The sequence below is a fragment of the Balaenoptera musculus genome, chromosome 12 (genome assembly GCF_009873245.2).
Source record: "Balaenoptera musculus isolate JJ_BM4_2016_0621 chromosome 12, mBalMus1.pri.v3, whole genome shotgun sequence".
Lineage (NCBI taxonomy): Eukaryota > Metazoa > Chordata > Mammalia > Artiodactyla > Balaenopteridae > Balaenoptera > Balaenoptera musculus.
In genome coordinates, this window is record NC_045796.1 from 78379563 (window position 1) to 78403174 (window position 23612).

The 23612-nt window shown below is 38.6% G+C and overlaps 1 protein-coding gene across 1 annotated transcript in view; it reads right to left on the reverse strand.

The window, feature by feature from the left end:
• MEI4 (meiotic double-stranded break formation protein 4) overlaps positions 1-23612 on the reverse strand; it is a 238118-nt gene that overhangs the window by 71171 nt on the left and 143335 nt on the right. Inside the window, exon 4 of the mRNA XM_036871740.1 lies at positions 1971-2102. Coding sequence (XP_036727635.1) covers positions 1971-2102 — 132 coding nt within the window. The remainder of the gene's footprint in view (positions 1-1970; positions 2103-23612) is intronic.

Below are 23612 nucleotides of genomic sequence, written 5' to 3' on the forward strand. Positions count from 1 at the left end.
CCTTGTCTTTAAACAACGATACTAATATCTTGAAGGGTTACTAAAAGGATTGAATGGGACAATTCGGGTAAAGCATAACACATATTACCCGCCAAAAACTAGTTCTTGTTGTTGTGTTATTGTTACTCTTATTCTAAAGTGGCTTAACAATCAGAATGCCTGGGTTTGAATTATGGCTTTTAGCATATGTTCTTTCTGCAACCTTGGTCAAGTTGCTTAACTGCTCTAAGGCTTGACTTCTTTATCTATAAACTAGGTAAATAATATAACTACTTCATGTATTTTGGTAAAAATTAAATGAGAATATGCAAATAAAATTTTCTTTTCTGTGTTTTGTTATTCTCCACACAAATCTGATTCCATCAAACTAATTTCCCACATTGCTTCCTATTTTTAACGCCATGACCTCACCTTGTTTCCTCAGTATTCTGGGCACACTTTTTAAAACTAACACCCAGTGCCTCAACATTATGTATTCTCTCCTTTTCAATTCAAATCCATTTTTCAAGCTGTTCCTTTTTCATGAAATCTTTTGAGGGACTTGCAACCTACCTTGATCACTTCCTTGATCTTGGAGCTCCTACAAATGGCACCATGCATTTTAACTCTTCACTGTTTTTTTTCCACTAGTAAATGTGCCTTATTTCTTTCTCAAATGGATTTTTAGCTCCTTGGGATCAGTAACAACTACTTTTTAAAAATATATCTAACAGAGCTCTTACAAGGGTTCACCATTTAACAGTCACTTGAAAAACTGCTGACTAGATGATTTACCATAACACTGATTGAATTCAAGTAGATTATATAATATTTTGGAATATGTTATTAAATGTAGAGAACTTAGACGTAAGAACTTGGTTAAAAGCATTTAATATTATATAAATATATATATATATTTCTCTTATTAATTTTTCTCTTTACCAAAACATTTCTGTCTCTGATTTCCTTTATTTGTGCTTAATTCTAACCACAGAAACAATAATAATATTAAGTGAGCTGAGAAAGTGAACATGTAATATGCCACTGTCAACATTAAAACATGGGAATGGGGCTTCCCTGGTGGCGCAGTGGTTGAGAATCTGCCTGCCAATGCAGGGGACACGGGTTCGAGCCCTGGTCTGGGAAGATCCCACATGCCGCGGAGCAACTGGGCCCGTGAGCCACAATTACTGAGCCTGCGCGTCTGGAGCCTGTGCTCCGCAACAAGAGAGGCCGCGATAGTGAGAGGCCTGCGCACCGCGATGAAGAGTGGCCCCCGCTTGCCGCAACTAGAGGAAGCCCTCGCACACAAACGAAGACCCAACACAGCCATAAATAAATAAAAAAATAAATAAATTTTTTAAAAAAAGATACACTAGCTTAAAAAAAAACAAACATGGGAATGACTTCTGTTCCTTAGACACATTTGTCAGCAGTGACATAAGATTCTGCACAGATAAAAGAGCATTGTTTTCAACCTTGGTTGCACACTGGAATCATCTGGAGAACTTTAACAATACCAATACCTGCGTCTTAACCCCAGAGACCTCCATTTAACTCGATTGGCATATGGCTTGGCAACGGAATATTTAAAGTTAGCCACATGAGTGTCATGAACAATTAGGAATAAGAACCACTGGTCAGAGGCTGTTCTCCATTTATCATCCTCTCCTGTTCACTTTCCTCTCACTGCTTTGCTTTAGGAACACATTGCCTTCTTGGAGAGGTTTAAGGCCATTCCTTTGCCATCACTAGTGACACCTTTGGCACATATATACCAGTAAGGATGATAAAATGGCATTATTTTGAAAACTATTTTCTGAAAATATCTTTCTGTAATTTCAGCAGGCAGCAACAGTATTTATGTACATTAGAAATAAGGTAACGACTAAAATATCAGCCTGGCAAAAAGAGAGGGGAGGAGAAAGGGAAAGAAAAGTCTACAGCTGCATTAACTATAAATGAAAGTTACAGTGTCAAGTTATATGTACCTGATTGATGGCGCCCAGATCATCAGCAAAGCTGTTTACTTCTGACAGAAGCAGAGATATTATAGATTTTCTCAACAAGCTGCAGCTTCCCAGGGTTACCAGACTCTCAGAGACATAATGCTGCACCTGAAACTAAAGATCAAAATGAGTAGGTTTCTATTTTCTATCAAGTTAGCTCAAAATATATTTAATGGGCATTTTCTAAAATTAACTGCTGAGTTCCATGCTGCAGGGAGTACAAAAAGTGTCAACATAATTCTGGGTCAGTCTCAAGCAAAACTGTGAAACAGATTATCATAATAGAAGTAATGAAATTTTATAGCAGTTAATATTTTGAAATGTGTGACAAGGTGCTAAAATGGAAGTTTTAGCTGAAGAACCAAAAGTTCCTATCATTTAGACAGAGTACATACAGAATGAATCAAGATGATAAAACAAGACTCTCAAGCCCTTATCCACTAAATATATTGGGTGGGGCAAAAAGTGCCTTTGTTTTTTTAAGTAAAAATAAAAGATGCAGCTTTCATTTTCACCAAGAACTTTATTGAACAACGTATTCACCCTTTTGCTCCACTACCTTCTGCCATTTTTCAGGCAACTTCATAATTCCATCTATCCAAAACTTTTTATTTTTTTGAGCAAAGAACTGTTCCAGGTACCTTTTACAGTCTTCCAGGGAATGGAAATTTTTTCCATTAAGAGAATTTTGTAAAGACCTAAATCAATGGAAATCTGAAGGTGCAATGTCTGGTGAATAGGGCGGATGAATCAGAACTTCCCAGCCAAGCTGTAACAATTTTTGCCTGGTCATCAAAGAAATGTGTAGTCTTGCGTTATCCTGATGGAAGATTATGCGTTTTCTGTTGACTAATTCTGAACACTTTTCATTGAGTGCTGCTTTCAGTTGGTCTAACTGGGGGCAGTACTTGTTGGAATTAATCGTTTGGTTTTCTGGAAGAAGCTCGTAATAGAGGACTCCCTTCCAATCCCACCATATACACAACATCACCTTCTCTGGATGAAGACCTGCCTTTGGTATAGTTGGTGGTGATTCATTTCACTTGCCCCACGATCTCTTCTGTGCCACACAGTTGCACAGTATCCACTTTTCATTGCCCATCACAATTTGTTTTTAAAATGTAACGTTTTCATTACATTTCAGTAGAGAATTGCATGTGGAAATATGGTCAAGAAGGTTTTGTTCACTTAACTTATGTGGAACCCAAACATCAAAGCGATTCACATAACCAAGCTGGTGCAAATGATTTTCAACGCTTGATTTGACTAAGTCGGATTTAGGTATGTCGGCTATCTCCCGTGTGGTATAACGTCTCAATTATTGTTTCGATTTGATCGCTATCAACTTCAACTGGTCTACCCGACCGTGGAGCATCATCCAGCGAGAAATCTCCAGCAAGAAACTTCGCAAACCACTTAAGACACGTTCAATCAGTCACAGCACCTTCTCCACACACTGCACAAATCTTTTTGTGTGTTTCTGTTGCATTTTTACCCTTCTTGAAATAATAAAGCATAATATGCCAAACTGTTGCTTTTTTTTCTTCCATCTTCAGTATTAGAATGGCTACACAAAAATTCACCAATTTTGATGTCTTTTTTTTAAAAGCACGTTGATATGACAGCTGTCACATACAGTCTTAACAAAATTATTTCGAATGAAGTTAAAGACAACTAAGTGCTACTAAAGCCATCTTACGGAAAAAAATCAAACGAACCTTTTGGCCCACCCAATAGATATGGAGATATAGAGGTAGAGGTGGATAAACAGGGTAAGAAGAAAAAGTTTGAAGACGTTTTTGGGGGATAGTCCCACCTCCACGTTGCAGAGGGACAGGTGTGGGTGTGGGCGTGGGTGTTTATTCTCCACTAGTCAAAAGTCTAAAGTCGCAATGTTTTAGAGTGAGGAGAAAGAAATGTGGGACTCTGAATTTTCATCTAGAGGCAGCAAAAGAACTCGTCATTAAATAAATTTCAAAGGAACATGGGAGGCAATGAACTATATCCCCTATAGTTAGGAGGAGAACGGCCATTTGATTATAATTCACATTAAGTTGCATATAACTCATATCTGGAATTTCATTAAATCTTTCCTTTAATATATCTGGGAGAAAGGAGGCTTCAAGGAGTATCTCAAAACACAGAAACAGCATCTGCCTTGCCATTGTTCTCTATGGGCTTAAAATCCTATTAAGGAGACACTGCTTTTATATGTAAAATGTTTAAATGACAATGCTTAAATAACTAATGCCATATGAAACTAGGAAATGCCATCTGTGTCCTTTACGATGTATACTTAATATAGATATTTCTCAAACTGATATTTTAATAATATACTTTAAAAGTTAATCAGTGACACTAAGGAAGTGAATGGATTATAGACTTCAAAAGAAATTTCTATTATAAATCTGGACATGCATAACTAGCTGTTAATAATAATTTTTGAAATCAACTTATCAAAGTTAAAACTAAAACCACATCAATTTATTATCATAGAAAATCATAGTTATTTATCATTGTTATTTCCTAACAATGTAATTAGCTAAGACGCCCATCTTTTGTAACTCTCCAGTATGACTTATTAGATGTCACATGTTTTACAACATTTTAATTTGTACCTGAAAAAAGAGTACTTTTACCGAAGCTCTAAAAAACTTCGGTTGAGTATTTCACTGATGCTTTAATTGTTTATTTATCTTTTTCCCTCAATATTTATTCTTTAGGAGATAACTTAAAGAGAAGAAAAATTTCACCATAAACTGAAAGGGACTTTACAGAATGCGGATGAAATGAAAGTGTGACAGGGTAGGCTGCAGACTCTGGAGCCCAACACTGCCTGAGTCAAATCCCAACTCCATGCTTACTAACTTGTACTAACAACTTACTTAACCTTTTATGTCTCAGCTTACACATCTGCAAAACAGTGACTGGGACAGCACCCACTACATAGAATTGTGCATATTAAGTTAGACAGCAAACATAGTGTCCAGCCCCAAGTAAGTGCCCAATAAGTGTTAAATGTTATAATGTAGGATAATAATGTAAAAGCATTGAAGGTGATACGTGTAATTCATTGACCCTTAAGAAGTTAAATACTAGAAATAAAATCCATTTGTCTATAGTTAATACAGTCCTTTTAGAGGACATTGCTGAGAAGGAAAGTTCACCACAAAGAGATTTTCCACAATACAGCTATGAACCGTGACTGTCTCCCCAATATGACTGAGGTTCAAACGAGAGCAAAGACTAAGTACAGAGCCATTAAGGTGATTTAAAATTCTGTGAATATTATTATAAAATGGCCTCTCTTCTTCCTTACATTTTAACTGTCACTTGCCCTTTTGTAAATGCAGTGGAAGTTTGAGAGAGGCTGACGTGGAGGCCTGGGCTCACATTACGCATGAGGCAACTGCAGCGGAAACCACGGAAGGACCTGCCAACACCCACGCCATCATTTTCTACTCTAGCACATCTTTCTGCATTTCAGGGACAGAGGAGCTAGAAATAAATTTCCCCAGATTCCTCTGCAGTTAGGATTTTGGATGAGGTTTGAGTTCTGCCAATCTGAGCGCTCATTTGAGAACCGGATTTAGCAGTGCATTACGGAAGAAGAGAAGTGGGCTCAGGGCATGCGTTTTGCTGGCGCGGACTGTAGCAGAGGCGGCACAGTTCTGGCTTATCCTGCAGCTGGTTCAGAGGCTTCCTGCGTTTCCAGGTTCTTAATCCTAGTAGATGCAGCGGGATGCTATCTTGGTGACCCACTGGTTTAGGGAGTCATTGCTGTAAACTCAGTCTTCCCAAAGGTGCTTGGATCTATATATCCACCTGGAAGATTCACAGAGCTCAGTGCCAAGTTGAAGTCTTGAAATTTTCAGGGGTGGAAATTCCTACCACATGCCCAATAAATTTGCCTATTTGACCTGTGCAGGACATTGAAGGATCTTGGAGAATAACAGTGAATTATCACAAAATTAATCGGGTGGTGTTTGTAATTACACAGTGCTAATTACTGTTCCAGATGTAGCTCCCTGCCTCTGATCCATGTTAGACAGGTCTTGATCTGGGGGTTTGCATTCACCTAGGAGACAGCAGGGCACTTTTCCTGTCCTATTAAGGCTATGCCAACTTGCTGGCTCCGGGCCATTATTTAACAGTTCATAGGATTCTGATCATTGAAACGTTCCACAGGACATCGTGCCAGTGCACTGTACTGATGACATCATGCTGATATGGCAGGGGTTTTGAAGGCCCTGGTAAATCACATGCATTCCAGAGAGGGAACCCCAGAATTCAGGTGCCTGAAACACTTGGGCAGTTTCTGGGTCTTAGGCATGTGGGAATACACCCCTAAAGTGAAAAACATGTTGCTTTAGATGTACTTACAATCACTAATAAACAGATACAATGCTTGATGGGTCTCTGGATATTTGAGGCAACATACATTTCTTTGGTTTTCTACTCAGATGCATATATTGAGAAACCACAAGGCTGTGAACTTTGAGAAGGGCCCAGAGGAGCCTATTAAGATCTCTAGCTGGTCTACATTGGGGAACAAGAGGCTCTGCCACATGGACCTTATGACCAATAAAAGCCAATATTCCTGGAGCTAATCAGTGTACCTGTAGCTGACCCTAGTGAGACAATCACAAGGGGGGGGGGCACTTGGGTATGGGAAGAAAGTCATAACTTTCTTGACAAGTAAATATTACCCTTTATAGAAAAAAGAAAAACTCCTTGCTTATGCTATTTGGCCCCAGTAGTGACTGAATGAGTGCCTGACAGTGGGACACCAAGTGACTATACGCCCAGAGCTGCTCATCTGAACTGGGTGCTACCTAAGGTTAGGTATACACAGCAATAGTCCATCATCAAGTAGTTGTACTAGATACAAAATTGGGATCAAGTGGGAACTAAAAACAGAAGTAAATTTTCCTTGAACAGCTAGTTCCAGCTAGAATACTACTTCTTATAAGACTGAGTGATAGGAAACTTATGTTCTAAACCAGCGACCAATATCCGATGCTCTTTCTCCCACATCCAGAATACACAGGTTCAGGAGCCAAGGTATGAAAGTAAGGCTGGGAACTCTCAATATTACATCTAATGATTTATTGGAAAAGTGTTATTCCCATCCTTGTGGCATTGGATCTTGTCTTAGAGGTCTACATAACCAAGTGAAAATGGTTCTGACCAAAGGACCAAACAATGGCTTTGTCAACTGGAAGCTGAGATTTCCACCTGGCTACACGGATTTCTTCATGCCACTGTACCAACAGCAAAAAGGAAGTTCCTGTGTTGGCTGGTGCAACTGACCTCTATGGTGGAGGAAAACAGGCATTTACAATGCCATGTCAGCAGGGAAGATTGCATCTGGAAGCCAGGGATCGCCCTCTATTTCTGACACGTCCAAGTGGCAGAAATAAATAGAATACTACAGCAGCCTCATGAGGCAAGATGACCAAAAGGTCAGATCCTTCAGGAATGAAACTCTGGGTTAATCAACTAAGTGAGGTTCTGGCTGAGGACAAAGGGAGAATGTAATTGGCAGTGGAGGAAGAAAATCAATACAAATTATGGACTTATAACCAGTTATAGAACCGAAGGCCATAATGGGTTACTTTATTCCTTCTTTGTTGGTATGTGTGTGTGTTTGTGTGTTTTATAATTTAGTCCATGAATTACAAAGTATGAAACTAGAATTGTGACTGAACTAGCATAGGGATGATCATCACATCACACTATATCACACGAGAAGATCGAGACTGAATCCTTCCTTTTGATAAGAGGTCTATAGATTTTTGTTTCTATAGAGCACTGGTACATTATGTTTTCACAGCACATTGCTGTTGCTGTTGAGATTTGGTGGAAGTTTGAATATGGGAAAAAGGGAGTATATGAACGTTGAATAATTAGAGGAGCAGTCCACAGCAGGTAGACGGGGATCACCACTCAAATCTTCTTCAAGCATGTTTCCGGGGCTAAAGAGGCTAAAACTCTCTTTTAGAGAGGGTTCTGGATATAACGTAAATGTTTGTAGTAAGTCGATCTTATGTAAGACATAGTCAGAATTACTTGAGGTGAAAGGCAGGTTGCAGGGCATCCCTTTTGAATGATGATACGGTTCCTAGAAGATGCAGCAGGATTCTGGAACAGATGGCAGACGTCTTCCTGATTCAGGAGATTCCTGATGATGACAGAAGTGCTATCGACCTGGGACTGGCAGCTTTGGAAACTTCTATCTGTGCTGCCTCGATCACGGCAGAAGCAGCAGCAACCCTGATTCTGTGGTGTGGTTTACAAGAAGAGATTTTAAGACAAATTTCAGAACTGTGCTTAATGTGAGCACTGATCCCAAAGATACAAATTCAGTACAGAAAGAGAAAAGAGTAAAAAGAACCAAGCAGAGATTCAAGAATATGTGAAATAAAAACTCAAGGCAGATGAACTCAGGAGCAGAATGAAGATGACGGAGGAAAGAGTCTATGTACTTGAATACAGGTCAGTAGAATGTATGCAGCCTGAGGAATGAGCAGAATCTCAGGGGCGCATGGGACAATATACGCAGGTCTATCAAGTGTAATTGGGATCCAGAAGGAGAAATGGGTCAGAACAGGCAGAAAATGTTTGAACAAATAATGGCTGAAAACTCCCTGAATTTGGCCAAAGACATACATGAAAGAACCTCCTTGAACCCAAGCAATAAATATAAAAAGAAAAAATAAAGCCTAGGCATATCAGAGCCAAATCCTTAAAACTGTGGATAAAGAGACAAAGTTGAGAGCAATCAAAGAGAAGTGACACCTTACAGGGAACATAATACAAATAACTGTGGACTTCCCATCAGAAACTATGGTGGTTAGAAAAGACTAGATTATTATCTTTAAATTGCTGGAAAAAAAGAGAAATGTCAACCTAGTATTCTATATCCAGCAAAAAATCCTTCAAGAATGAAGGTGAAATAGACATTTTCAGGTAAAATAGATATTTTCAGATAAAAAGTAAAAGTAAGAAAATAGGTAACCAACAGAGCCACAGGATAAGAAATGCTAAGATAAATTATTTTTATGCTTAGTAGAAATGATACTAGTGGAAAATTTGAATCTTCAGGAAGAAATGAAGGGCATCAAAAATGGTAACTCTTTGGGTAAATATAAAAGTTTACTTTCCCCTTAATTTCTTCAAAATACAAGTAAAAATATATACAATATTGTCTTGGATGTGGATGTAATACATGTGACAATTATAGCATAAGACATAAGGGCATGAGCCAATGATCAATTTATCGCCTCTCAGCTCCAAATTCACCCTTCAATATATGATCAGCGATAACAGACACCGTTCTTTTAAATGTCTCTCCTTTACATGAGCAACACAGTAGGCTTCTCAGCAGAGGATGCTGAGAAAGGATTAACTGCAGGAGAAAGAAGGTTTCCTGCTGTTTCTGGCTGCTGCACAGCGGGCCGGCGGCGTGGATGGGAGGACATCTGGTGGAGCTCAGCCCCAGCTGCCCATCCAGAACATCAGGTCCCCTGAAGACCTTGCAAGCTCACCCTAGCCCGGCGATAATCCTCCCATAACCCTCTCTCCACAGAAGCCTCCTGCCCTGGATGCCTTCTGCAGGCATCAGGGTGGCTCGCCTGCAGCCCAGAAGGTTCCTGCCAAGCTGACCCTTCCTCTGTGGTTTTCCTGTGACCTGGAGGGTTTCCTCTGAGCCCCCACTCCCTGTGTACACTCACTCCACTAATTGCTGACCACCTGAATCCTGCTGCGTGAAAATACGACATATCGACACTTGTGTAATACAGCTGAAGATGCTCTTGGAGGCAAATTTAGGGGGGAAGCATGGGAAGAAAAGCCTAAATCAAAATAACTGATCATTCACTATTTCTTACCTTCATTCATCTGGAAAGCAGAAGCTAAGCTGCCTTTGAGGGCCTTAGAGATTATACTGCCCACCCCCCATCAGCCAACAATGACTTTTGCAATTTGATCTTTTTTTTTTTTTTTTTTTTGGATAACAGCTCTCCATTTGCCACCCTCCCCCACCAGCCCCTGGCAACCACTAACCTACATTCTGTCTCTACTCTGTCTCTATGGATTTACCTATCTGGGCATTTCATGTAATAGAATGATACTACATGTGGTGTTCGCATCTGACTTGTGCCATTTAGAATATTTTTTCGAAGTTCATAAATTCTGTAGCGTGTATCAGTATGCCATTCTTTTTAATGGCCAAATAATAGTCCATTGTATTAATGAATATACCATTGTTGTTTATCCACCCATCAACTGACGGACATTTGGGTTGTTTCCATTTTTTGGCTATTAGGAATATTGCTGCTATGAACCTTCATGTACATGTTCTTAGATAGATACATGTTTCAACTCTCTTGAACACACACCTAGGAGTGGAACTGCTCAGTAACATGATAACTCTATATTTAACTTTTTGAGGAAATGCCGAACTGTTTTCCAAAGTGACTACACCATTTTATATTCCCACCAGCAATGTACAATGATGAGTTTCTCCACATCTTTGTTACATCCTCATCAACACCTGCTATCTTTTTTATTTTAGCCATCCTACTGGATGCGAAGTAGTATCTCACTGTGCTTTTGGTTTGTACTTCCCTTAAGGACTAATGCTTCTGAGTATCTTTTCATGTTGTTTATTAGCCATCTGTATATTTCCTTTGCAGAAATATCTACTCAACTCATTTGCCTATTTTTATTGGTTCATTTATCTTTTTTTTATTATTGAGTTTTAAGAGTTCCTTATATAGTCTGGATATAGGTCCCATATCAGATATATGACTTGCAAAAATTTTCTCCCATTCTGTGGGATGTCTGTCTATTTTCCTGTTATCACTAATAGCACAAAAGTTTATTTATGTTTTTTCTTTTGGCATCTCTGTGTTTGGTTTCACATCTAAGAAACAAATGCCTAGCCCTAGGTCAGAAATAATTACTCCTATGTTTGCTCCTCAGAATTTACAGTTTTAGTTCTTTAACCTATGATCCATTTTGAGTTAGTTTTGGTATATGGTCCATTTGCATGTGGATATCCAGTTGTTCCAGGACCATTTGTTGAAAAAACTATTTTTACCACACTGAATTGCTTTAGTACCCTTGTTGAGATCAACTGTCTACAAATTTAAGGGTTTACTGACAGATCCTCAATTCTATTACATTAAATATATATACGTATCCTTAACCCTTACTCTTTGCTATAGATTTGTAGCAAGTTTTGTATTTAGGACATGTGAATCTTCCAACTTTGTTCTCCTTTTTGAAGATTATTTTGGTTATTCTGGGTCCTTTTCATTTCCATGTGAACTTTAGTGTCAGCTTGTCAATTTCTGCAAAAAAATGTGGCTGGGATTTTAATAGGGATTGTGTGGGATCTCTAGATCAATTTGGGGAATATTACCATCTTAATAATATAATCCCAGAACATGAAATATTTTTCTCTTTGATTTCTTTCAACAATGTCTTGTAGTTTTTAGCAAGGATATCTCGTACTTCTCTTGATAATTTATTCCTAAGTATTTTGTTATTTTCATGCTAATATAAACAGAATTATCTTAATTTCATTTTAGAATCAAATCACTTTTTGAATATGTATTTTATATATAACTTCCCTTAATATATATTTTTCTTAAACATGTGCAAGAAACTTGGGTTAGAAACAACTAAATTATCAATACATTCTTCCTATAGTATTTAAGATAAATCAATAAACCTAAGAATTGTGGGTGGGAAGCAAAAAAAAAAAATTACATACAGCATCTCCTTCAGTTCCCTTTTTGCTTCAAAAAAATTACCCTCAGCCATTAAAGGTGGGAAATGAAATTTGTAACAGAATTATATCATCAAAGTGGTACTGCTGTGTAGCATTTTCATGAATATTTGGGATATACAATACTATGGATTCTATAATTATCTCTATATTCTCTAAAACGTCCATCACATAACCTCTCAGGAGGCTCCCATAACTTGGGGTGTAACTTGCCTATCCCTCTGCTGCTGCTATAGCTACTACTAGGATACTTACAACTATTACTACTACTATCCCCACCTCTGAGAGGTGAGATAATCTGGTCACTAAGAGTTCAGACTCTGAAGCCAGATGCCTGTTCAAAACTTGACTCTGCAAAGTACTCCCTATGTGACCATCGGGAAGTTACCACACTTCTCTCCACCTCAGTTTTCTCACTTGTAAAAGGGGGATAAGAAGAGTTAAAATTTCATAGGCTTGTTTTGAAAAATAGATGAGTTAATACACGGAGGTACTTGTAACAGTGCTTGGCACATAGAAATGCCCAATAAATGTCAGCTATTTTCAACTCCAAGAAAAGAAGATAACAAAATGGAAGTATGGAAATGTCTTTTTTTCATCCCACCTGCAGCTTTATGAAGCGCTTACATCTCCTCTACCCTATTGCTTCTCTCAAGAAGGAGAAGTGCAGGAATGATTGGGTTCTGGACTGAAGTGCCAAAGAAGGAACAGCTTGGGTAAAGAAATAACAGGATCTGTGCCTTTGGCTTTCGCTCTCAGGGAACATCATCTCTTTGTGACTGCAGTGATAAGAGACTCTCAGAGGGTGCCTATCTCCTGACCAAGAGTACACCCCAGTTTAAAAAAAAAGAAGGGAAAAAGGGTGACAATTAGGAGAAACAAGGTATGGCCAAGAATGCCTAGATCAAGCACTACTGTTGGCCAGAGATAAGCACATATGCCTGACACAGGTACATCCCAGTTCTTCAAGGCAACGTTACAGGTAGGCCTTCATTATAGTAGGGCTTTTGCTCTAAAGACAGTGCATAGGTCTGTGGGCAGAATTCTGGAAATCTTCTCCTCAGAGGCGCCACTAGGGAGAAATCTACAAACTAGAGCTTAGCACGTTTCCAAAGGAGAGACCTAGTGTTGGGTAACACTGGTCGGCGGGAGGGATAACTCCAATGAAGTGTGTTTAGAAAGACAGTAATAGTAGACAAGTTCAGACCCTGTCAGAAGAACAGCAAGAAGTGACAGGCACCCTGGCAATCAAGTTCAATACGAGAAAGAAGGGTCTGAGAAGAGGTCATGTTTGAAAATCCGTGATCAGCTGTACACTGCAGGATCTCAGTTTTGAGGATAAAGTAAGAAATTGGGAAGGCTGACAATGCAGGGAACCAAGCAGAGAGAAATAAGACAGGAACTCAGTTCCCACGCCTGCCAGACAGGGGCAAAGCACAAAACATGCTTCCTGGGCTTAGAATGTGAGGTCTGCAGTTCTAGAAGCACTACTGATCTGAGATGAAATTATCCAGGGCTCGAGGAAGAGTTAAGCACACAGATATGGGTCAACTGACTGCTGGGGAAATAGGTAGAAGGGGCAAAGTCCCACTATGGGAAGACACTCAAATACTTCATGTTATCATGGAGCTCCAAAATAAAGCAAGGCTTTAAAAAAAAGCAAAAGGTAGGCAAACATTTGATTAAGTTTAGGGAGCGGAGGACAAAGGAGGGGCAGTCTCACTGTAAAAAATGGTGGTACAGGGCTAACAGATGACCAAAAAAAAACCCTGTGCATTTACTTCCCATTTTTCCCATTCAAAGGGATGATCTTCAATCTGGAGATAATAAAAAATAGTATAAATAGAAGATAATATAATGCAGAATTAGAAGTTCACATTCAGTGATTACTGGGTAGAGCAGATGTAAGTGCTTTGTAAAGCTGCAGATGTGATGAAAAAAACAAAGACATACTGTGAGAACTGAACTACTTGAACTGAGCTCAAAGTTTAAAGAATTTTATCCTAAAGTACACAAGGTACTTGTAGATGTGACTGATAATATATTCATGATAACTGTTGAGAAATCAGAAGAAAGGCCCTAAGGAATAGAAATGGGCAAGTGACACATGGATTTAAAAAAAATATGGGAGTAGATGTCTTGATTCATAGAATAATACATATGTGGATACTGGGACAATTCTAGACATTACTATGCAGAAAAATTTTGACAACTAAGAGAAGCATACAGAGTCCAGGGGAAAAGTGCATCAATTAATAAATGTCAGGCACACTAACCTTAATTCCTGTCTTGTTATGATAGAGTTGCTATACTCAATCAAAAGAAGTCCCAGACGTAGAATGTATTGATTTTAACAAAGGCTCTGAGCAAGCCTTTAGGATTTCTTGTGGATATAATAGGGGCCATATGAGGTTCAGGCTGGTTGAATGAACTGCATATGAATTGCATGTGTGGATTGTAACTGCAGGGGCTCCTCTAACACCAAGCCACAGTATTTGGTCGTTTGGTCATATTTTTAATGAATAATTTGAACAAAATCTTGCAAATCAAAATTTAAACTATGCAATACTAGAAGAGACAGCTAGTGCTGTGGTAGCAAAATCAAGATTCAAATGAACTCCTTAAGCTACAATAACTAGCCCTAATTAAGTGAAATTTAATAGGGATATGTGAAAAGTTATGTTTATTTAAATTCCTATAACTGCTGAAAACAAGAATTGTAACTATAGATATTGAAAATATCTTTTTTTAATCTGCTAAGTACTTACTCAGGTTGGTGCTAAGGACAATTAACATTCAGAAGAATCCAAAAGGTCCCAAAAGGGAACAGTGGTACCTTCATAAAGGTCTGCATATTTCCTATAAGATTTCTCACGTAGGCTCAGACACGGGATAGGCAGTGATTTCTGTTAGACTTTGTCATTTTGTTCAAGCCAATGTGACTGAGAATCTGGAAAGGTCTGGGGCCCTATCCAATAAACTTTAAAACAGCCATCTGCCTATATGCAGAGCGGATCTTGCTTATTTATGACCAACTCCTCAAACGCAGCAGATTAACTGAACAAAATTTCATTTCCTTATCACTGGGAACTGTGTGACATTTGAATGGAAGTCAAAAGTAAATAATAATAATAACATGGCATTTTATACACTCAAAAGGATCTGAGGGGGTTGTAGAAATTCTATGCTTTGTCATTTATTCAGATGGTTCCTATCCTTGAGTCACTGACATGTGTTTAAAGATGTACATGCTAGTAAGAGATACACCATATCACACTTCACAAAAGAATAACAGCAAACATGTGAGTGCTAGCAAGTTCACACTGAATTCTGGGAAACAAATCTGAAGAAAACAGTTTGAGATCAAAGGTACATAATTATCACTGAATAACCAAACAAGTAGTAGAGATTAGTTACATGGAAGGACTGCCTTGGATATGCATTAGGATGCTGAACCACGCCTTCTATTTCTATGCTATCTATTTGTATAACTCTACTAATGAAGGAAACTAAGTTAAACCAACTAAAAATGTCTATTAGAACAACAAGAACTATGCTAGTTTCTTCTGCCTAAGAATTTAGGCAAAAGAGTTGGGATACTCCATTTAGTATCCCGACAACACTGATAATGGCATTCCCCATTTTAAAAGAATTTGAAAAATGAGGCAATTAAGACTCAAAAATGTTAAGGTGACATGGTGAGTGGCAGAGTCTAGTACTGGATTCAGATTTTTTTTTCAACTTGAATGTCTATTATCTCTGTTGCCAGTAAAGTAAAACTTACAGGATAACATGGCAACAGAGTAGCAGAAAATAATATCAGTAAAAATACACTGCAATTTATTAAGCTTTTATGTTGCATTATGCACAATGCTTAGTGTCTATATATTACATCATTTAATCCTCAAAACAATCCTAGGAGGAGGTATAATCTCAATCTAAATAATAGGAATTCGGTTGAGAGACAGTAATCTGTGCAAAGTTAGATCAAATACACATTAGAATCAGAATTCTCTTGTGCTCTTAACCATTGCATACCTAAAGCTATCATATCCCAGTCTCTCATGGAGGCATAATTAATCCGAAAGCCCCCAAGAGCATTCATGGAGAATGTTGCCATATTGCCATAACCACTTGCCATATTTTGATAAGAATGTTATTACCACTTTGAATTAAAGATACAATTGCTGGACTATAAAGTATCGATTTCTGTTACTAGACCAACACTGGAAACAAGCTGAACTGTAAGGGAAAAGAGCCTCAAATACACAGGTACAGATGGTATCAGCCCTAAATCTGGGTGGACAATGCACTGATAATTGTCTCCTACTTCCTGAAGCATCTAACATTATATTTCACCCCTTTATTTCCCTAGTATTCTATAGTTAACATGCATTAATTGTATAAAACAAGAAAACCAAAGTCTATGTAGAACAAAATATATATATTCTAGGGAATGTTACTCCAGGAAAGCTGGGGAAATAAACAGGTATGAAAACCCTCTTCCCATAAATGTTACAAGCACACCTATGAAACTTCTGAAATAACCAAAATATTCAGCAATATAAACTGTAGCTATTAATATAAATCTGGATTATCAGAATGGAGGTGACCACAGTAGTCAAGAATTTAGAGGTAGAAATGTCCAGAGAATTGACCTCTGGAACTAACCAAGGCTTTACACAAACCATATGAAGGGCCCTGCCACTGCCCTAGCCCTCCAGGATCTGAGCAGTGCCTATCTGTGGAAGAGAAACTGTTTTACAAAGATCTCAGAACTTCAGTGCAGCAAGAGTGAAGGTAAGCAATCCAAACTCAATCGAAAGTAAACCACAGTAAACAATTTTCAAGGCTCTCACTCATATGAAAAAATGTATACTACAAAAGTAAATATGTTGTACAGTTTAGAGTAAAAGTTACTGCTGCAATTAATTACATAAAATGATTTTTTTAAACAATTGCATGTGTTAAGATTTCCTATGAGGTAGGAGATTATTCATGAAAATGCCATGATTCTAAAGAATAGGACACAACAAAATTAAAGCTATAATAGTCAAAAGTAAATGGTCACACATTCATTCATTCTTTACAGCAAACTTTGACTGAGTGTAGACCTTGTGCAAATGACTGAGCTAGTCCCCGCTGTCACTTAGAATTCAATAAAAAATAAGATAAGATTACTTTTGCTTCAGTGGTTACTTCTGCCTATGGTGGGCAAGATAATTTAAAAAGCTTTCAAAATGCAATCCGATTTGATCCTGATGTGAAAGGATTCTTTTCAAAAAGTTTAAAACGTGACTCCTACAAATTTGGAGTGAACACATCAGTGGTGTATTTGTATCATTAATGAGGGTAAAGAACATTTGAGGAATTGAGCATTGGCTTTAAAGAAAGAATACTGTAATAAGACTGCTAGGTTAGATACAAAACTGGTTAATACCTTACAGAATAAACCCCTAACGTAACCTCCAGGCTAATCTTTTTCTTTTCTTTTTATAAGGTTTGAGAGAGTTTATGCATTTATGCATTAACACAAATGGCTGTGCCTAGTAGGGCTTATCTTTTCAACTGCACAGAATCATTTGCATCTATACTAGACAGGAATCAATGTGTTAACATGGAACTTTACAGAGTCAGGGCTCTGATGAAGTACATTCCCAGACATTTCAATACTCCTTGGGTTAGCCTATTAGATAAGGCCCTACTATGTCACTAAGAGGATTATCAGGCAACCTCTTGCCTTACTTCTAGCTCTTGATAATGTATCTTAACTCTAGATAAAGCAGTATATTTTAATGCACTGTTGAATTCTTAAGAAAGAAAGAGGGATCCTCAGAGGCCAAAAGACAAAGAGGAAATAAAGAGAAAAAAGATGAAATCAGACAATTAACTTTTAGAAATGGATCAGCTGGGGCTGCCTTGTCAGTAAACAAGTACTAACAGCACAGAATTCTCAACAAATGACTGGGCAGTTCTGATGCAAGGGAAAGCCTAAGATTCCCTAGATTAAGTCTAAAGGGCTAAAGTACTAATGAAAGGCGGCCTGGAAAACATGTACTAGCAAACGAAACTTCCAAATTAGTAATAATAATACCAGTGGAAGAACTAGTAATAGTCACCTCTAAGGACGTGCAAAGTCAGCTATGTCTACATGGGGTCTGCAATTCAAATTTATTCTACTGAGTATTCCAGGACCCCAAGCTAAGAAAGTCAGCTAATTTCTTCTGGCAACTAGAAGATGCAAATATAAAAACACTTTTTTTCTAGCTTTACTGAGATATAATTGATATATAATCTTGTGTACGTTTCAGATATATAATTTGATGATTTGATGTACTTACATATTGTGAAATGATTACCACTGTAGGGTTAGTGAACACCTCCATCACCTCACATAATCACCATTTCTTTTTTTGTAGTAAAAATTTAAGATCTACTTTCTTAGCATCTTTCAAGTATATAATACAATATGATTAACTCTAATCACCATGCTGTGCATTAGATCCCTAGAACTTGTTCATCTTATAGTTGAAAGTCTGTACCCCTTGACCAACATCTCCCAGTGTCCCCCACCCAACAGCCCTTCATAAACACCATTCTACTCTGTTTCTATGAGTTCAGCTTTTTTAGAATTCACTGATAAGTGATATCATATGGCATTTGTCTTTCTCTGTCTGACTTATTTCACTTTTAATGCCCTCAAGCTCCACCCATGTTGTCAAAAACGGCAGGATTTCCTTCTTTCTTGTGACTGAATAATATTCCATTATATGTATATATGCCACATCATCTTTACCCATTCATCTATAGACAGACACGTTTTTTCCTTCCTTATCTTGGCCATTATGAATAATGCTACAATGAACACAGGAATAAGTATACCTCTTCGAGATCCTGATTTCATTTCCTTTGGATATACAACCAGAAGTGGAATTGCTGGATCATATGGTAGTTCTGATTTTAATTTTTTGAGGAACCTCCATACTATTTTCCCTACTGGCTCTACATTTTACATTCCCACCAACAGTGCACCAGGGCCCATTTTCTCTACATCCTCATCAACATTTATCTCTTGCCTTTTTTATGACAGCTGTTCTAACAGGTATAAGGTGATATCTCCTTGTGGTTTTGTTTTGCATTTGCCTGTTGATTTGTGATGTTGAGCATTCTTTCATGTACCTGTTGGTCATGTTTATGCCTTCTTTGGAAAAATGCCTGTTCAGTTCCTCTGCCCATTTTTAAACAGATTGTATGTTTTTTTGTTATTCAGTTGTACAAGTTCTTTATTTTCTCCCATCCTGTAGGTTGCCTTTTCATTTTGGTGATTCTTTCTTTTGCTGTGCAGAAGCTTTGTAGTTTGATGTAGTCCCACTTGTTGAATTTTGCTTTCATTGCATGTGCTTTGGTGTCATATCCAAAAAAATCACTGCCAAGACCAATGTTAAAGAGCTTCTTCCCTGTTTTCTCCCAGGAATTTTATAGTGTTAGCTCTTATGTTTAAACCTTTAATCCATTTCAAATTAATATTTGTGAGTGGTATAAGATAGGACTAGGGGTCTGATCTCATTTTTCTGCATGTGGTTATCCAGTTTTCCCAACACAATTTGTTGAAGAGACTATCCTTTCCCCATTTAGTGTTCTTGCCTCCCTTGTCAAATGTTAGTTGACCATATATGTGGAGGATTAATTTCAGCTCTGTATTCTGTTCCATTGGTCTATGTGTCTATTTTTATGTCAGAACCATACTGTTTTAATTACTATAGCTTTGTAGCATGGTTTGGAAATGTGTGATGCCTCCAGCTTTGTATTTCTTTCTTCGGATTGTTTTGGTTATTTGGGGTCTTTTGTGGTTCCATAAGAATTTTAGGATTGGGGTTTCTATTTCTGTGAAAAATGCCATTTGAATTTTAATAGGGATGCCATTCAATCTATAGATGCTTTTGGGTAGTATGGACATTTTAACAACATTAATTTTTTCTGATCCATGAAAATAGAATATTTTTCTATTTATTTGTATCTTTAATTTCTTTCTCCAACATCTTTAAGTTTTCAGTGTACAGATTTTTCACTTCCTTGGTTATACTTATTCCAAACTATTTTTTTGTTTAATTTATTTCTGGCTGTGTTGGGTCTTCATTGCTGTGCATGGGCTTTCTCTAGTTGTGGCGAGCAGGGGCTACTCTTCATTGTGGTGCATGGGCTTCTCATTGTGGTGGATTCTCTCGTTGTGGAGCACGGGCTCTAGGCACACAGGCTTCAGTAGCTGTGGTGTACAGGCTCAGTAGTTGTGGCTTGCAGGCTCTAGAGCACAGGCCCAGTAGTTGTGGTGCACGGGCTCAGTTGCTCCGTGGCAGGTGGGATCTTCCCAGACCAGGGCTCAAACCCGTGTCCCCAACATTGGCAGGCAGATTCTTAACCACTGTGCCACCAGGGAAGTCTCCAAAATATTTTATTGTATAATACGTTTGGGAGTGTTCCAGCCTCTTCAGTTATTTGGAAGACTTTGAGACAGATTGGCATTAATTCCTTAAGCATTTGGTAGAATTCACCACAGAAACTACTACAAAACCACTCTTGAGGAAAACATTCCCAACTTAGTTCTTCAGGATACACACAGATTAAATTCAAATATGGGCTTATAATAAAAACTGACCAAATAAACTTGAAAATAAGCCATCATCCATTAAACAGCAATAACAACGTAACAAATTTGGATCTCTGAAGACTTCAGACATAATTAGATTTATGAAATACAGGCTATAAAATAACTATGAATGAAATGATGAGATTTGAAAAAATAAAAGTAATTGAAGCTGAAAAATAAAATATTAAAATTATAAACAGTTAATGAGAGAAATAGCAGTTTAGTCACAGTTAAAGGGAAAGGTAGTAAGTTAGAAATGGATATAAAGAAATCATCCAGATTATAGAAATATAGAAAAGAGAAGATTTTTTTTGGCCATGACACATGGCTTGTGGGATCTTATTTCCCCGACCAGGGATTGAATCTGGGCCACAGCAGTGACAGAACTGAGTCCTAACCAGTGGACCACCAGGGTATTCCCAAGAAAGGATGTTTAATATGTGAATAGAGATGAAGAGACATAGAAAACAGAATGACAAGATATATGTTTATAGAGTTTTGTTTTTTTTTTTTAAAGAGAGAAATCTGGACAGGAAGCAATATAGGGAAATATAAAGGAAGAAAGTTTTCCAGGCATAAGGAACAACAAGAATTTATAGATAAGGGAAGCATAATGTATACTAACAGAAAAGAACAGACTGACAACATAATTCCTCAATAGCAACAATTAAAGCCGTAAGTCTTTGGTGTATTATCTTCAAAATACCTAGAAATAATTGTGTACCTAGCAGAACTATTCTTCAAGAACAAAGAGAAAATAAGACAATTTTAATGACTAAAACATGATTTCAACACTTAACTGTACTGAACGGACCTCTGAAGGTTGGACTTAAAGAAAAAGGAAAATGGTCCCAGGAGTCTCTTTTTGTTTAGTATTTTGAAGAGGTCTGTTTCCCTTTTCTTATGTCTATTTATTTTAAAGGTTTTTTTAGATATACTTTTATATTCATTTTAACCTGCATCAAAAGAAAGCTTATCCCAATACTGACATTTGTTGGATGTGTTAAGTAAAGCCACACACTGCATAGTGAGAAAAGGGATAACATGGTAAAAAAATAAATAAGGTTTATGCTCTCAGAAAGCTCAATAAAAAGCAAACCCAAACTTAAATAATACATGGAGGAAATAAATGAAGAAAATAAAATAAAAGCAGGTAAATATAAAGGTTACATATTGTGAAAATCAGACTTTCTTGAAGAACAAAATAGAACAAATGAATCAATAAATTCTCAAAGCTCAAAGTAAATAAATCTTCCTAGAAAAAACAAAAGATCAGATATAGGAAACCGAAGGACCTCTTCTTCCAAACAAAATCAATACACTGAAACCAACACCAAGATATATGTAGGAAATGTTAAATCCCAGTTAAAAAGAAAGGCCCTTATTATTCCCTTCCTAAGGCAGTTGTTGGATCTCTTTAATGGAGGAAAGCTACCAGTCAATTTCCAGTTCTCGAGCATCACTTAAAAGTATTTCCCACATCCCAGGTTAATGTATTCATAGGGGGAAGACAAGGGCAAAGTGAAGAAAACTTTGGATGGAAAGAACTTGGGGTGATCAATGGTTAATCATAGACAGGCTTCTGGGGAACAGCCTGGACTCCAGAGCAGGGGCTCGCACCTCTTCATTCTTTGATCCATGAGTAAAGTTTTCCTTTGCTTCTGAACCGAAGTTGGTCTCATTCTACTGACACAAGCGACACCAGACAGAAGGACCAACTCAAGAGGATCCCATTAGACCACTGCATTTGTTTTTCTCAAGTTTGTTTTTCCCTTCTGAGAAGATCTCTTAACAAGCATGAGCACCAAAAGCACTTGTTTTTGGCTTTAGTCTTCACTAGCTCTTTAAAAGAGCCATTATTGGGGAGCGACCTTCAAGATGGCGGAGGAGTTAAGATGTGGAGATCACCTTGCTCCCCATAAATACATCAAAGATACATCTACATGTGGAACAACTCCTACAAAACACCTACTGAACACTGGCAGAAGACCTCAGACTTCCCAAAAGGCAAGAAAATCCCCACGTACCTGGGCAGGGCAAAAGTAAAAAACAGAGAGAAAAGAATAGGGATGGGACCCGCACCTCTGGGAGGAAGCTGAGAAGGAGGAAAAGTTTCCACACACTAGGAAGCCCCTTCACTGGCGGGGATGGGGGGAAGCTTCAGAGCCACGAAGGAAACGCGGTGCAGAGGGCAAAATGGAGAGATTCCCACACAAAGGACTGGTGCCGACCAGCACTCACCAGCCTGAGAGGCTTGTCTGCTCACCCGCCGGGGCAGGTGGGGGGTGGGAGCTGAGGCTTGGGCTTCGGAGGTCAAATCCCAGGGAGAGGACTGGGGTTGGCTGCGTGAACACAGCCTGAAGGGGGCTAGTGCGCCACGGCTAGCCAGGAGTGTGTCTGGGAAAAAGTCTGGACCCGTGGAGAAGCAAAAGACCTTTGTTTTGGGGGTGCGTGAGGAGAGGGGATTCCTTCCCAGTATGCCCACAGAAGCAGAGCACCGACTAAGCGAGCTCCAGAGATGGGTGCGAGCTGAGGCTATCAGCTTAGACCCCAGAGATGGGCATGAACTGCTAAGGCTGCTGCTGCTGCCACCAAGAATCCTGTGTGCAAGCACAGGTCAATATCCACAACACCCCAGGAGCCTGTGCAGCCCGCCACTGCAAGGGTCCTAGGATCCAGGGACAACTTCCCCGGGAGAACACACAGCACACCTCAGGCTACTGCAACGTCACTCCGGCCTCTGCTGCCTCAGGCTTGCCCCACAGTTCAATTTGACTACTGTACCCCTCCCTCTCCCTGGCCTGAGTGAGCAAGAGCCCCCTAATCAGCTGCTGCTTTAACCTCCTACTGTCTGGGCAGGTAAGACTCCTGCGAGCAGCCTACACACAGAGGCGGGGCCAAATCCAAAGCTGAACCCCAGGAACTGTGCGAACAAAGAAGAGAAAGGTAAATTTCTCCATGCAGCCTCCGTGCAGACTCAGGAGCAGCAGATTAAATCCCCACAATCAATTTGATAAACCCTGCATCTGAAGAATACCTGAATAGACAACGAATATTCCCAAAATTGAGGCAGTGGACTTTGGGAGCAACTGTAGAGTTGGGGTTTGCCTTCTGCATCTGATCTATTTCTGGCTTTATATTTATCTTAGTATAGTATTTAGTGCTTATTATCATTGGTGGA